General features: G+C 39.0%; 1 protein-coding gene across 17 annotated transcripts in view; it reads left to right on the plus strand.

Moving 5' to 3' along the window:
* Nucleotides 1–15,695, plus strand: part of LOC126977462 (zinc finger protein OZF-like) — a 37,108-nt gene that overhangs the window by 4,542 nt on the left and 16,871 nt on the right. For 2 of the 17 annotated variants that reach the window (XM_050826265.1, XM_050826263.1), the window contains exons 2-16: nucleotides 1,134–1,306; nucleotides 2,621–2,813; nucleotides 4,024–4,089; nucleotides 4,472–4,561; nucleotides 5,227–5,310; nucleotides 7,178–7,322; nucleotides 8,722–8,832; nucleotides 9,088–9,198; nucleotides 9,323–9,433; nucleotides 9,879–9,962; nucleotides 10,464–10,547; nucleotides 10,900–11,070; nucleotides 11,233–11,403; nucleotides 12,415–12,585; nucleotides 14,835–14,904. In XM_050826265.1, coding sequence (XP_050682222.1) covers nucleotides 1,272–1,306; nucleotides 2,621–2,813; nucleotides 4,024–4,089; nucleotides 4,472–4,561; nucleotides 5,227–5,310; nucleotides 7,178–7,322; nucleotides 8,722–8,832; nucleotides 9,088–9,198; nucleotides 9,323–9,433; nucleotides 9,879–9,962; nucleotides 10,464–10,547; nucleotides 10,900–11,070; nucleotides 11,233–11,403; nucleotides 12,415–12,585; nucleotides 14,835–14,904 — 1,697 coding nt within the window. In that variant the 5' untranslated portion in view covers nucleotides 1,134–1,271. The remainder of the gene's footprint in view (nucleotides 1–1,133; nucleotides 1,307–2,620; nucleotides 2,814–4,023; nucleotides 4,090–4,471; nucleotides 4,562–5,226; nucleotides 5,311–7,177; nucleotides 7,323–8,721; nucleotides 8,833–9,087; nucleotides 9,199–9,322; nucleotides 9,434–9,878; nucleotides 9,963–10,463; nucleotides 10,548–10,899; nucleotides 11,071–11,232; nucleotides 11,404–12,414; nucleotides 12,586–14,834; nucleotides 14,905–15,695) is intronic. The other 15 variants (XM_050826270.1, XM_050826266.1, XM_050826267.1 and 12 more) reach the window with 15 other exon arrangements.

Raw genomic sequence — 15,695 nt, forward strand, 5'->3', positions numbered from 1 at the left:
GGCCCGTTGCACATTGGCACAGATGTCTTGGTCCATAAATTTTCTTATCTCGCGAGCTGCGTGTCAAAGACTGCAGGGACTGGAGAGGATATCACTTCACAGACCGCCAAAGCACGAGCAACCTTTGCACGGCTTCAATCCGTATAGCAATCAGGGAAACTGACACGGAGAGTTAGCTCAAAATATTCCGGTCCAACGTGAAGACCGTACTTATGTATGGTTGTGAGATGTGGAAGGTCACCAAACTTATCTCTCATCAACGCTGCAAATTGACACAACCATATACCTAGGCAAGCCCTAGACGGGAAACCTCAAGCAAACGTGGTCGTCCAAAGCAAACCTGACGGCGGACTGTCATTGACGAAGCGAAAGACATCCGAAAGACCTGGAGTGAAATTAAGAGAGAAACTAGGCGAAACAGGAATTTAAATGAAATTACAGCCTTAAAGCCCCTTTGTTTCAATTAGAGAATTATTTAACATGCATTAACACACCCGTCCATCAGCGTGGTGGGCTTATAGGCACACATTTGTCACGGTCCTAAAACACTTCCATACCTCTCCTAAGTCATTCAAAAAAATTCCATTAAAATTATACTAAATATACCATAGAAAATCATTTATAATATCCTTTACCACACAAACGTTTTTTTAATTATTCTTTTAAATTTCGTGATATTTTGTTTTGTACATTTTCTGGGATCATGCTGTTAAAGTATGGAGATCTCTCTGAATTAAATAAATAAATAAAGTATATATATCGACCAATAAAAGAGATACTAATTCGACTTAACTGAATAGGTTTATGTTTGTTCCTCATGTTATCATTATGATGATTCGTCTTCAACCTTCCACCCAATACTGAGTAAAGGTCTCGACCATTTTGTGCAATCTTGAGTTTATTCGGATCTAGTTCTTCCCAGCCGCTCGCACCAAATTGTCCGTCCATCTCGCTGGCTGTCTCCCAACATTCCTGAACCTCTATCGTGGTCTCCACTCCAAAAACTTTTTACCCCATCTAACATCGGACCTATGACAAATATGGCCCTTGCACTTCCTAGAGGCTATGTTTTTTTTTTGGAGTTAATGGCCTGGTGTGTTTTTTTTATGTTATGTTTTTGTTATTGTTGGCAGGTGGTGGGGAGTTGAAGATGAGTAGGAACAACGTTCGCCATTAGTTTCCCGACTCACTGGGGCGTGGGCGTCGGGGGCGTGGCTCGGGGCGTAGGCGTCCCCGTGCCACCCCCCGGCGACCTGCTCGCCACTATATCCATGTTCGAGCAGCAGATCAAGGCCGAGCCTATGAGGTAAGCATAAGCAGCTCCACAGCAATAGTTTGACACTGTATCTGCCCAAGATTGACATTAGGCTGCATTTAGTGCTCGGCCGACGGTCAGCGCTGAAGCCGGTTGCTATAACTATGACAACATGTTATGAACGCTTTCAATCACCGCTAATGTATTGCTACGCGCGTAGAGCCACGTCGCGCTGATGAGAATCGTCGGTCGAGCTCGTCGGTGCGACTTACGGACATTAGGCTGCATTTAGTGAGTGACCGACGGTCAGCGCTGACGTAGGTCGAGCATTGCTGTAACTATGTCAACATAATATTATGAATGCGTTCAATCCAGCGCTAATGAATTGCTACGCGCGTAGTCGCGCTGACGAGAATCGTCGGTCGAGCTCTTCGGTGCGACTTACGTCGGTCCGCTGACGCGCTATGGCTATTCAGTGGTGCGTTCAGTGACGCTGACCGAGCGACAGTTTATTACGATTTTAAACGCGCGCGTAAAAAATAATACCTATACAAAAATTCGTCTTCTAACATGTTCGAATATACTGTATAAATTTCTCCTACAATATGGCGCTGTATAATAATTGGTTAAACATGATATCTTCTCCGTCTTTTAATCCGTAATCGTGAGTAGTACGCACATTAGAGAGGTTTAAATTGGATTTATTTTTCTCCGCAATTGCACACGCACAATCAATTTTGCTGTCAGCTGACCAATAAACGCAACATGGTCATCGCGTACGGTTACACGCTACGCCGACGACGGTCAGTGCTGATATCGGTCGATCACTTACTGCAGCCTTAAAATATATTTTTTATGAATGGTGATATTGTTCTCATAATGGCCAGTCTTATTAGTAGTCGCAACTTTTTTTTTTTTATTTTATGAAAATAAGCGATGAGGCGAGCAGGAACTTCAGCTGATGGTAATTGATACGCCCTGTCCATTAAAATGTAGTGCCGCTCAAGATTCTTGAAAAAACCAAAAATTCTGAGTGGCACTACAACTGCGCTCGTCACCTTAAGACATAAGATGCTGTCTCATTTGCCCAGTAATTACACGAGCTACGGCGCACTTGAGACCGAAAGACAGTGATGCTGACACATTAAATAAATAAATAAATTACTGCTTCACGGCAGAAATAGGCACCGTTGTGGTACACCCATAATCTAGCCGGCATTCTGTGCAAGTGAGCATCCTACAGGTAACGCTTAAATTGGCTCTGTACCTTGTACAGCTTCGGCCTATTGATTTATATGTGATTCATTTATTTGCATATCTCTAGTATATACGTACCTATTATAATTGCATCATGAAATATTCCAGTTTCTACACTCACCCCCATATCAACTCGGCACCTTCGTCAATAGTCCGCTCGGAAGTCAACCATGGCATCATCAACATGAACCAGCACCACCATCAGGAGGACTCAAAGGACAGCCTTATACAACACCATCAGCAAGAGCTAATGGAACAACATCAACAACAGGACTTGCAGCAGGATGATGATGTTGATAATGTAAACACCTATTTATTACAACTTCATTTGAATCAAACATTAACAAAATCCCAAATCCCAATCACCAATATAATATAATAGAAGATATTTTGTCTGCTATTTCTTAAATATTAGTAGTCAATAAAAGATATATCTTTAAACGAGCAATAATTATTGTATATATATAAACTGAATCACGGAAACGGCTCCAACGATTTTTATTTTTTTTTTTTTTAGGTTTCAATTTGAAAAAATGTTGTTTTATCCGTGTTTTAATGAGAAACGGCTACAATAACATTAGAATACAAAGGTAAATTTCGCCACTATATACAAGACTATAATAGCTCATGGGGTGATCCAGAGAGCAGAAGACTCCGGTTAGAATCCAGATGTCTTATTAGATTTTTTTGTTCAAGTTTTGTACATTCTTATAAATCTGAGCAAGGCTCGGTCGTCCGGATATTTCTAATTGAAATGGAAAAATATTAAGGAGACCTCGGAACTCCGCTTCCAACTCTTATTATATATTTTAAGAACCTAAACTTACCGAGGTTCTATTATATTACAGGTTGGTTGGTGTATGTCACCACTAACAATATTTAAGGAGAGTACCTACCCGGTACGCGATTTTCTTTCTATCTATGTAATAACAATAAATATTAGGTACACAAATAAAATTTGAAAAACAAAATTTATTAACGATGCGGGATTCGAACCCACGACCTCCGGCGTTCCGTGCCGGTGCTCTAAACCACTGAGCTAACCGTTCGAGTACCGCCTCGTTATAAAATTCTGTTTGCTTTGTTCAACTCTCAGGTTGTGGCTTCATCTACAGGATCTACTTTACAGTTGATAACCTGCTCAACCCCAATATTTGCATATTAGGAAATTGACTTGAGATGTCGCTCTTGTAAATCTTAACAATTTGTTATGTTTTTAAAGTGATAACCCTCACTTCTAGGATTATTACACAAATAAAATATGAAAAAAAAAAAAAATAAAAATAAAAAAAATGTTTTTCAAATTTTATTTGTGTATGAAATGTGGCTACATCATCGCTGTGTGCGCGACTCTTGTGTTATTTGAGCGCAAGCACCAACAGGTCCGTTCCCGCTTCCTAACTCCGCTGCAATTCTCGTCTAATCTTTGCATCCGCGCGTATTAATATTTTTATTAAATATAGTTGAATAGTAAGAATGTGTTTTTTAATGAATATTTCTTATGTTAACAGCTCAGCTTTAAAGGAATGGATGACGAAGGTGTTGAGATGGATATGGACGGTCAACAATGCAACCAGGTATTTTAAAAATATTATTATTACAATTCACCTTTTTATATATCTCGGAGATTTATTTGGATTTAAAATCGGGCGTCACGGTGTTGGAATCCTCCATGTTGTTTTAAGTCGATTAGTGCGCACAACCGGCGCGGGCGCTAGCTTGAAGACGAATGCGACTTCTCAATGAGCGCTCTACTGATGGACAATAGTAACTACAATCACGTCACCGACACGGACGTACACAGTGACTTCAAACACACTTTGAAAGATGACGTTCGCCATCAGTTCAGCCCAATACACAGAATAGAATATGGCCATGTTACTTTTATATTCTAATTCTCCGACATATACATTTTATACAATATGAAAGAATTAAAAATAATAGGTTGATAATTTTCAGGGAATGGGCGTCGATATGGGTGGAGTGCAGACTAAAATGGAAATTCAGAATGGGCAAGGATTGCCACGATCAAAGCCACAGGCGTGTAAAGTATGTATAAGTTTTGATGTGTTCATATTCATTCATTCTATGGATGGTATTATAATATTGGGAAGACCATCATCGAAAAACGGACAAATATTTTGATTGACAGGTCGTAATCATTTGGGATTCGTAACCAAGCGTTTTGCAAGGAACTTCTTGCGTCACACAGCCATTTTGTGGAATCATCTATTAGCTGCGGTTTTCCCGAAGCAGATATCAGGGACCTTCGAGCATAGAGAATACCACCAGCGAATATATGCTGATGTATACATATATATACAGACATATCAATATTTGTGACGCATTATCAAACTGATGGTGCTAGTAGATTCTGAGTCTACGATTCTATGATTTTTTTGAAGTGAAGCATATTTAGGGGTATTGAGTGAGACCGACCCGTTATGTTATCTATGAAATGCTCGAGTGAAGTCACCTTGAGTTGACTAAGGGAGACTGAAGTTTTTAGTTCTGTTATTTGGTTTCAAGAACAAACTTTACTGTAGTAGCCAATTTATTTTTATGATGTAGTATTTCTATTGGCAATATTCTTGCCTCACATGAAACAATTGGCGGTTTTTTTTTCTTTTACGTTAATATTTTTTTATAACTTTGACCAGAAAGTCGATATTTCTCGTTTTAGATTATAATTCTAATGGCGCTTTTATTTACAGGTGTGTGGGAAGGTTCTATCATCAGCATCTTCATATTATGTCCATATGAAGCTCCATTCGGGCAACAAACCTTTTCAGTGCACGGTGAGTGAAATCTCAGAGAAAGATTTTAATTTTAAAAGACAACGTAAGCGTAGGTGAACTTTATATACAGAGTAATTATCAGGAATTATGTCCTTGTCACTAATTGTCAATCGGTCCTGAATCTGCATTTCATAAGATACATAACAGCTTTAAGGGTAAATGTATACACTTCTACAATAAAGTCCCAGCCACTGTTCAGGCATTATCTATAAATAAATTTAAATGTTTTATAAAAAAATGGCTCTGTCGTAAATCCTATTACTCCACTGCTGAATATCTAAATGATCGGACAGCCTGGGACTAGATTGTGATTATTTTATAGCGATAGAAATGACTGTACAATATTGTATATTTTTATTGAAAAGAGCGCAAAAAAAAGAATGCTGGGAGAGTTTCTTGCGCCGCTTCTACTCTCTCAGAGCGCCATTTGTTTCCGATGCGGTAGTAGTATCTAGTAGTATAAGAAATGACATCAAAAAGAATTCTAAAGGAATCAATTTTGAGAAAATAAATGCCTTTATGCCTTTTAATATGTTGATCGTAATTTTCAACTTCATAAAGTACTATAGAAAACACTGAATACCTAAGAATATTAATTGCTATCACCGCAAGAAATGTATGTAAGTGGCGTGTGAAATGATTTGTAAATCAGATAAAATCAATTCATATCATATAATTTTGGTAAAATATAATAATAAGAGGGACATTTCATGATCATTTCATCGGTTTTCAAGGAGCTTTCTTCCACATACTACAAAGCTGTGGAATGAGCTTCCTTGTGCGGTGTTTCCGGGACGATACGACATGGGTTCCTTCAAAAAAAGCGCGTACACCTTCCTTAAAGGCCGTAAACGCTCCTGTGATTCCTCTGGTGTTGCAAGAGATTGTGGGCTGTGGTGATCACTTAACAACAGGTGACCCGTATGCTCGTTTGTCCTCCTATTCCATAAAAAAAAAATCATCAGCCGGAAGACATCCACTGCTGGACAAAAGCCTCCCCCAAAAATTTCCACGTTGATCGGTCCTGCGCTGCCCTCGTCCGACGTATTCCGTCGATATTAACCAGATCGTAGGTCCACTTTGTCTCGGCCTACCAACACCGCCTCTTTCGGTACGTGGTCGCCATTCGAGATCCGTAGGAGAACCAAAGTTACCGACATAGTCTAAATGATTGCGAAACTCAAGTGGCAGTGAGCACATAGTTCGACGGACAGATGGCCATTGGGGCAGTAAAGGGCGAAATTTACTTCTATAAAATTATTAAAAGGTATCTGTTCGTTTTTTTTTTCGTTTATCCTAACTTGTGGCGTGTCGTGCGAAGGTGGAATTCGTTTGGAGTAGCTTCTTCGACTCCTTTTCCTGCAATGTCTTCTGCAACTCGCAAGTCCAGTAAAGTGTTATGTTTATGCGAATATTGTTATACCACCATGTTTTTTGGACTTCTCATGTTTTCTTTTGACCCGTCTCCTGATGCTTGCTCCATCTGTTTTCTTTTATGAAAATAAGTGACGAGACGAGCAGGACGTTCAGCTGATGGTAATTGAAACGCCTTGTCGATTAAAATGCAGTGCCGCTCAGGATTATTTAAAAACCCAAAAGCTGAGCGGCACTACAATTGCGCTCGTGTCACCTTGAGACATAAGATGTCAAGTCTCATTTGCCCAGTAATTTCACTAGCTACGGCGCCCTTCAGACCGAAACACAATAATGCTTACATATTACTGCTTCACGGCAGAAATAGGCGCCGTTGTGATACCCATTATCTAGCCGGCATCCTGTGCAGAGGAGCCTCCCACTCCGACTTTCAATTACATCAAAGCATCTGTCCTGTTTTAGGCTCCTAATACCATGGTTTATTTGTATCCAGGTTTGCGACGCGGCGTTTTGTCGCAAGCCGTACCTGGAGGTACACATGCGCACGCACACTGGCGAGCGTCCATTCCAGTGTGATCTGTGCCTCAAACGATTCACACAAAAATCCAGTCTTAACACGCACAAACGAGTTCATACTGGTAAGTTGTAGCCAACATTACAATTAACTTTGTGTATATGTATTTAATGCAGAGCAACAGTACATATTTAAGATTATATCTTTAATCTTTTGTATAAAAATGAACAATATGGAGAGTCCTCTAAATAATTTGTCGCACTGGATTTATTAAACTTTTACTAGGTTTCATGAATTGCTATACAAAAAATATTATAATTTTTATTAGTATTTTATTGATATTATGTAAGATATTAGTTATTTATGCAACTGTTGTGTAATAAGGGGTATTAAAACACGAATGAGTGTTTTAATACCTAATTATCTACAGTTGTAAACAAGACTATCTACACCCATAATATGAATCCTCTATAAAAGATTCTGAAACAGTTAGCTTATTGCTAACATTAAAAAAGCCAGTCCTAGTAACCATAATATCATCCAAAGGAGTGTTATTATGAAAACGGATGATATAATGTTGTACTGAATTTCATTACAACACTCGTTTGGATGATGTAATGGTTATTAGGACATTGGGTGTTTATATGTTGGCAATAAGCTGTTTTAGAATCTTTAATAGAGGATTTAAGGCATGGGTGTAAATAAAATATATTAGATGCTCAAACTATGTAACAGTTTTAAAAATAATAATATTGTTGTAGGCTTCAAATGTCTAGGCAATATAAGTAATAATTTTTATTTTTAGCAGAAATTAATTAAACTTTAACTTGCTAGATGAGGTATTTGTTATAGAAATTCTATAACTCTTTTAATTTATTCTTTTATTTAAATGAGGGTGTGATTGAGTGTGGGTTTTAAAACAATAATGTGAAATATACTATATTGTAGTACCATGAGGGGATTGCTGTATATTATTATACCTATTAATTTGGTCTTTTTATGTTTAGTCAAGTCGACCTCCTCCTGTTTCGCGATGTTAATTTTCTTTGTTTTTTTTTTGTAACAGTAGTTTAGTTTTATTTAGTTGCTATTTAATTTTAATTCGCATTATAGATTGATTATTATATCGTAGTCATGTTTTTTGTAGCTGTGAATTATTGTGATAACTGATTTGTTTCTGTTGAAAAATGTAAGCTAATATTGTTGTATGAGTGCTCGTTCAAAGTTAGATAAATCATCGAATTTGAATTAACATATAGGTTTTTTTATAATTTATTAAATAAATTGGAGAACGCATTTGTAGAGTGCAAAGTGGTTATATAACGTCTCGGTGCGAGTTACACTTGACCGTGGGACACTTAGCACGCGGATGTGAATAGTTTTTGAGCCGCGATACATAATCATGTTAGAGCGATGCCGTGAGAAAGGGTCAATATATGCGAGGATAACAGGGGGAGGTAGAACTCAAACTGGACGCGTCCACTGTGGGTTCTCTTGGCTGATTCCATCGCCTGGGTTTCTAGATGAACACTTACGCGCCTTGTCGGAGAAGGAGCGGCCGTTCACGTGCGAAGTGTGTCACATGCGCTTCACGCAGAGCTCCAGCCTCAACCGGCACAAGAAACTGCACACGGGTGGGTTTATTTCGTTTCGGCTGCTCTATGTCTTCTTCAAAATACCTTTCTGTATCATTCAAACGAAAACAGTAAACAATTATGTCTCGTTTAAAATTTCTATAAATCAATTTGTCAGTTTTGCCAGATTTGCCTTGTTTTATGTCAAGTAAGATATACCTCCTCCTGTTTGTGCGGATGTGTGGTGTGGAGATGCTAGACTAAGTGAAGCGCTGAGCGTGCCAGATGCTATATCGTAACTCGTCTGCCTTATAGAAGAGCACAGACGAGCCCTGTTAGAGAAAGTGCGGCCGTACCAGTGCCACATCTGTTTTATGCGCTTCACTCAGAAGTCCAGCCTGGGCCGACACGGAAAAATTCACACCGGTAGGCATTTTGCCCTAAAATCCTTAGTAGACTTTGTAATACTTAGTTAATACGTCAAGCAGTAGGCAGTTTTTATCGTTCACCCGGCGGAACCGTTGTTGTATTACATTATTGCTATTTCTAGAGGAACACATCCAATCGCTGGTCAACAAAGTGCGCCCCTATCAATGCGACATCTGTGACAAGCGGTTTACGCAGAAGTCAAGCCTCGGCACTCATAAACGTATACACACCGGTGGGTCCCTGATATTACATTATTATTCCATAGGTCTCTAAGTCACAAACGAAATGGGTCCGAATTTATCGATTTCTTACCGTTGTGGCTTTGATGCCCTTTTTGTGAATAGTTTAAGGGCTCCCGAAGTTTCGGATTAGATTTGCAACGATTAGCGATTCGGAAGTGTTTGTTCAGTGGACTCGTCAGTAGTCGGTTTTTTTTTTGTAATTGTATTTGTACAGAACTAGAAACAGGTGCGCGCTCAAAAACTATTCACAAATATGAAAAAGCATGTTGATGTTTGAATTTTATTATGTTGTAGTTAGTAGGAAACGATATTTGATGGACAAATAAACATTGTAAATTCCCTCATGGTAGTAGAAACAGTCATTGGTTGCAACTGTATAGAATTATTTGTCCATCGGCCATTTTGTTTTGTTTCTCTGTCGGGCGACACGCGCAGGCGAGCGGCCATTCCAGTGCACCGTGTGTCTCAAGTCGTTCACGCAGAAGTGCGCGCTCAATTTACACGAAAAGATACACACGGGTTAGTAGGCCATTACTTTCTATATAGTTATTTCCTTACCGATCGATACGCATTTCATTAGCATCATGCTTTTCCATTTTCCGTTGGCTAACCCGTTATTTTATGCACATATTCATAGCTTTCAACTCGTTGCTTATCTAACTAACATCTTTTACGCGCTTTACTTCTGCACTAGCCCTTGTCCTATTCCATAGTTGACTAATTTATAATATCGCAATCTCATATCACTTGGACACTGTCTTGTCATTGTTGAATTCACCATTTCTTCATGAATATTAATATGATCACAAAAGCGGTAATGCAATCGCCGGGAAGACGCAAAATTTTAAAATATTTCAAAAGGGGTTTTTGATTTGTGTTAAATAAGAAAGAGTAAGCTATTGAGATTGGCTGAGTGCGGGAGAGGGATGGCATGTGCCTTGCGTCGGCGATGTGCGTTACTCGCTTTTGTGTGTGCACCGGGCGCAGTGCCAGGCGCTCATTGACCCCGCACGCACACAGGCGAGCGGCCGTATCAGTGCGACGTCTGCCTGAAGCGCTTCACGCAGAAGTCCAGCCTCAATATACACAGGCGGACGCACACAGGTGGGTGTCAGTCGTGGGCCGGACTGGACCCCGCCCGCTCGCAGCCTCTCCTCTCTAGCTCTCTCTCTCTCTCTCACATCGTCTCTTGTGACGCCTCGTCTCCAAAACTCTATACATTTTGCATACACGGTTTCGGTTGGAACCAGCAATGAATTCTTATAATATACTTTATGGGGTATCAGATACAATAAAGAATTTCACTTCTTGTAAAATTTAAGCCGCGAAAAGGGATTATAAGTGGGGGCAATGTGTTAGAGATTCGGAGCGAGCGGCGACCAGTCCTCGGGCCGCGACGCGTAGTGAGCTCCCGTAGTACCGCCGCTATAATGTTTGTATTGGTTGGTCGGCTTAGTGCAGGGCAGGCCGTTCCAGTGCCTGTCGTGTCCCGCCGCGTTCACGTGCAAGCAATACCTGGAGATCCACAATCGCACGCACACGGGGGAGCGCCCGTACCAGTGCGACATCTGCCTGAAGCGCTTCACGCAGAAGTCCAGTCTCAACATCCACAAGCGGACGCACTCAGGTACGTCATCCGACTGCCTCTCGCCTCTTCACCATCGCATTCATTCGCTGTCTACGATTCATTTTCATCTCATTGCTCGATGGAAATCGATCGACGATTTTTAACGCTTGATCGGCAAACTGACTCCGTTGTTCTCTTAATGATGACCCTCTTTGCCTGCAGTTCAGGGTCGGCCATTTCAATGCCTGCAGTGTCCGGCGGCATTTACTTGCAAGCAATACCTGGAGATTCACAATCGCACGCACACGGGGGAGCGACCTTACCAGTGCGATGTGTGCCTCAAGAGATTCGCTCAAAAGTCCACGCTTAATATACACAAACGAACGCACACAGGTAAGAACTGACGCAATTGTTATGCCTTTTTTATGTTTCTTTACACGTTGTCGGTGCCATATTTATTAAAGTTGTATTGTAAATACCGAAGGAATGAGATGATGACGAGATGAACTTTAACTTTCAAATAAATTGGAAAAGCAACTGATAAAGAACTGTCTGATAAACTTAATTTCCATAATTGATAGGTTTGTAAGCAAAATGTTAGCCATAGGATAAGTTATTTCAGTTGATGATCTTAAAATTCTTAAACATCATTGACCATAAATTTTAGATTTTAATAATAAAAAGCGGCTCGAATCATCGACGATCAAGTCATCTCCGATCGGCTTGATTCTCTAGCATTGCGTAGAGATGTGGGTTCTCTCTGCATCTTCTACCGCATTTACCACGGGGAGTGCTCAGAGGAGCTGTTCGGGTTGATTCCAGCGGCCGAATTCCACCATCGGACATTACGTGCAAAGTACCATCCGCATCACGTAGACGTCTGACATTCCACAACCGCGCGTTTTGTTCGGAATTTCTTGTCTCGCACGGCGACTTTGTGGAATCAACTACCGGCAGCGGTCTTCCCGAACAGATACGACTTAGGGACCTTCAAGAAAAAAGCATACTCCCACCTTAAAGGCCGGCAACGCATTTCTTGACACACCTGTTATTGCGGATGTCCATGGGCGATATAGCCTCTTGCCCGTTTGCCTCCTCTGATATAAAAAAAAAATCTTTATCCTGAGAACCTTATACACTGTAGATGTGGGCGGAGCTAGCTTCGCCCTACCAGTTCCAATGTATTTGACACATGATCTCAAACTTTATCATATCACATCCATCCCAAAATACTGAAACTGGAAAAAGTTTGCATAAATCTTAGATAATGTTGAGTTATAACAGGTCTAAGAAAATTGGATTTTATAATACCTATCTAGCCACCTTATACAGATCAATATGTGGCAACGTGGGTACATTATTAAATAATTGCTTATGAAAATACTAAGACTTGTATGTGGGTAGAACAAGGTCGGCCGTACCAATGTATGGAGTGTCCGGCCGCGTTTACGTGCAAGCCGTACCTCGAGATCCACATGCGCACGCACACAGGCGAGCGCCCGTTCCAGTGCGATGTGTGTTACAAACGCTTCACACAGAAATCCACACTCAACATCCACAAACGCATCCATACCGGTATGGACAACCATTATGCTTGCTTCATTCACGGTGAAATGGCTTAAAATTTTTGTTTTGTTTGAAAAGGCTGTTTCTAATGCCGGGGCCGCATCTGCGTTTAGCGCCTTAGATAATTTATATGTCTAGATAGTCTCTTGCTGTTAGACTACCGAGAAAACAGGCCAGATTTAGTACTTTAGTGTGCGTGACAGCTACGTCTTACACTCAAACTAGAGGTTTACTTTCAACCTCAATTATTTTCTACGTTTTCACAGCTTACAGTCTAACTGGACGTATGAACGATCTAAGCATATCACATCAATGAATTTTGGACAAATAAAATCTAAGATCAATACAAAGATAATAGTTTAAATAAATTTATAACTTAATGCCTCACCTATGGTCCTATATCCAGATTTCGGTACACGCCGTACGTTTTATTTTTACGAATTCTAGTATCGATCAATGTACTCAGCTCCGGTCCCAGTATAAACAATAAAATGTTAAGGCACAACAATAAAGATTATATTTGAATATAGTTTAGATAGGTGGAATATAGCCCGCAAATTTATACAGGGACAGGCCGCCATTTTAGTGACGTCAGGTCAAGGCAGATACTTCACAAATCACTACCGTTTGCATAACTGTTGGAGGAATACGCGTATATTGTGAATTAGCACACAAGTTGTAATGTTATGTTATAATATTGTTATTTATTTTTGAAGAGAAAACAAAGAGAATTAGAATTATAAGCCATAAGGTAACGATTGTTTTATTAAATTATAGTATTAAAATAAATAAAATGTTCATAATCCACAAGGTTCGAAACATATTACAAAGAGAATGTGGTATTTACTATTTAGTTCATTTAGGGGCGTGCATATCGTATAGGCAATTAGGCTGTGCCTACCTCGTTATCAACCTAGATAAATATAGTGTTAAGGTTTATTTAGTTTAATTTGGTTCCGTTATTACTTATTTTATAACCAAAACATTTAAAAACATAATAACATTTTTCCTTACTAGATACTCAATACTTACGGTAAGCAATATATAGGTTGCATATTCCAAAGCTAAACCACGACTAGTTAGATATACAGTGCCTATCTTGCTAGATAACTAATCCACTGAGTTGAGTTATATACCTAAATAAACAATTTATGAACACAATATTGTGCATTAAATGGATTGTAACAATATTAGTGACCAGAATACATATTTATTGACAATACGTGATATTTATATTGGATAGTTTATAGAATGTTCAATATAAATTAAACTATTGAATTCTGAGTGTACTGGTTGCTGACGTCACGTTAATATGGCGGTCCCTGTAACAATCTGCGGGGAATATAATGATTTGCTTAAAGTAACATTCTTGCGTAGGTATTTGTGTGTTTTGATATTTGCAGTACTGGGGTTTTATAAAAGGCGTGTTTTTGCGTTTGCGTTAATAAAATAATTAAAAAAAGCTTATTTTTTGATTATACATATAGGCATATTCAATAGGCAAGTTATTTATGTGCTAAATATGTATTTGGTTCTAATATGTTACAAGTTACTAAACGTTACTATAAAAATTCGCTATAAGCATGTGCATACTTGCATCAAAGATCTTTTGAACTGAAGTAAATCCCATTCATCTGCTAATCCAATAAATATGTATGTAAAAATGAGGTGGCAAGAGTGACGTCATTTGGCGTAAGAAATATATACACTTTTCTGAATGACCGGTAAAGCTCCTGTAATTCCTCTGGTATTGCAGGAGAAAGCGGGCGACGGTTATCACTTAACATCAAGTGATCCGTGCGTTTGTTTGTTCTCCTCTTTAAAAAATAAATAATAGTTAGAAAAAACTAAAAAGCACGCTTTATATAAAATTCGACTTAATTTCCAAAGAAGACCAAAGAAGTCGGTTACAAACATACAGGTGAAGCTAATATAAAGCGTATAAAAAAGAGAATCTCTTCACCGCATGAAGACGCGAGAAGACGGCAATTTGCGATAACAGGTATTGCCTGAAATTAAAGATGTGGCACCGACAACTCGATTAATTAATATTAATTCATTCGCTACATTATTTTTTTTTTTATAATTACTTAGCAGAAATCCATTTTTTTTTTCTGTAAAATACATTGTTCTTGCATCTTGCCGTCTTTAACATTTGCTAGTGCTTCTGCATGTTTGCATTAGAGAGTAGAATTATTCACTTATTGTTTGTATGAAATCATGTCGTCACTTTTCTATATTAATATTGTATATTTCAGGAGAGCGACCGTACGCTTGTGATATTTGTCAAAAAAGATTTGCAGTGAAGAGTTATGTAACTGCCCATAGGTATGTATTTGTGTAGACGAGATCAGAGTAATTCCAAACAATTGTTTTAATGAAATGCCAAGCCAATACAACCTAAATTTTATTTACAAATCTAAGAAAATTTATTGAAGTAGGCGTTACTTAGTGGAAATCCATAATAAAACACAAAAATAACATGTTTACATTGTTGAATGAACACACAAATTTAGTCCCATCACCTTTGTTACGTATCTCTTCCGGGGGTAATACGTCACAACAGCCGACCAATCACAGCGCGTCATTTCATGGGACGAGGGTATTAAAGAGCGGCTTCCGGCTCATTTGATACAGTCTCGTGCCAGATTTTGGCGAGACAACACGTCCTGAGGATGCCTCGTGTAGAGGCGAAACACGTGTCGAATTGTTTAAAGACAAATATTGGCGGAATTAACACTAAAGAAAACTCAAATCATTTGTATGTTTACAAATCTATCTAATATATAAAATTCTCGTGTCGCGGTGTTTGTAGTTAAACTCCTCCGAAACGGCTAGGCACCGATTCTCATGAAATTTTGTGTGCATATTGGGTAGGTCTGAGAATCGGACAACATCTATTTTTCATCCCCCTAAATGTTAAGGGTAGTCCAACCCAATTTTTTTTTTAATTTTTAGATAATTTTTTTATGATACAACTTTTCACCCGTCTACGATAAACACTTTGTTTTTCTATCGCGATTTTTATATTATTCTGTTACATCCACAGATCCGCAATAGGGTTGCGAGATGGCAATGGATTTTTTTATTTATTACTTTATATGGAAATAAGTTTGGTG

Source organism: Leptidea sinapis, chromosome 45 (assembly GCF_905404315.1).
Source record: "Leptidea sinapis chromosome 45, ilLepSina1.1, whole genome shotgun sequence".
Classification (NCBI taxonomy): domain Eukaryota; kingdom Metazoa; phylum Arthropoda; class Insecta; order Lepidoptera; family Pieridae; genus Leptidea; species Leptidea sinapis.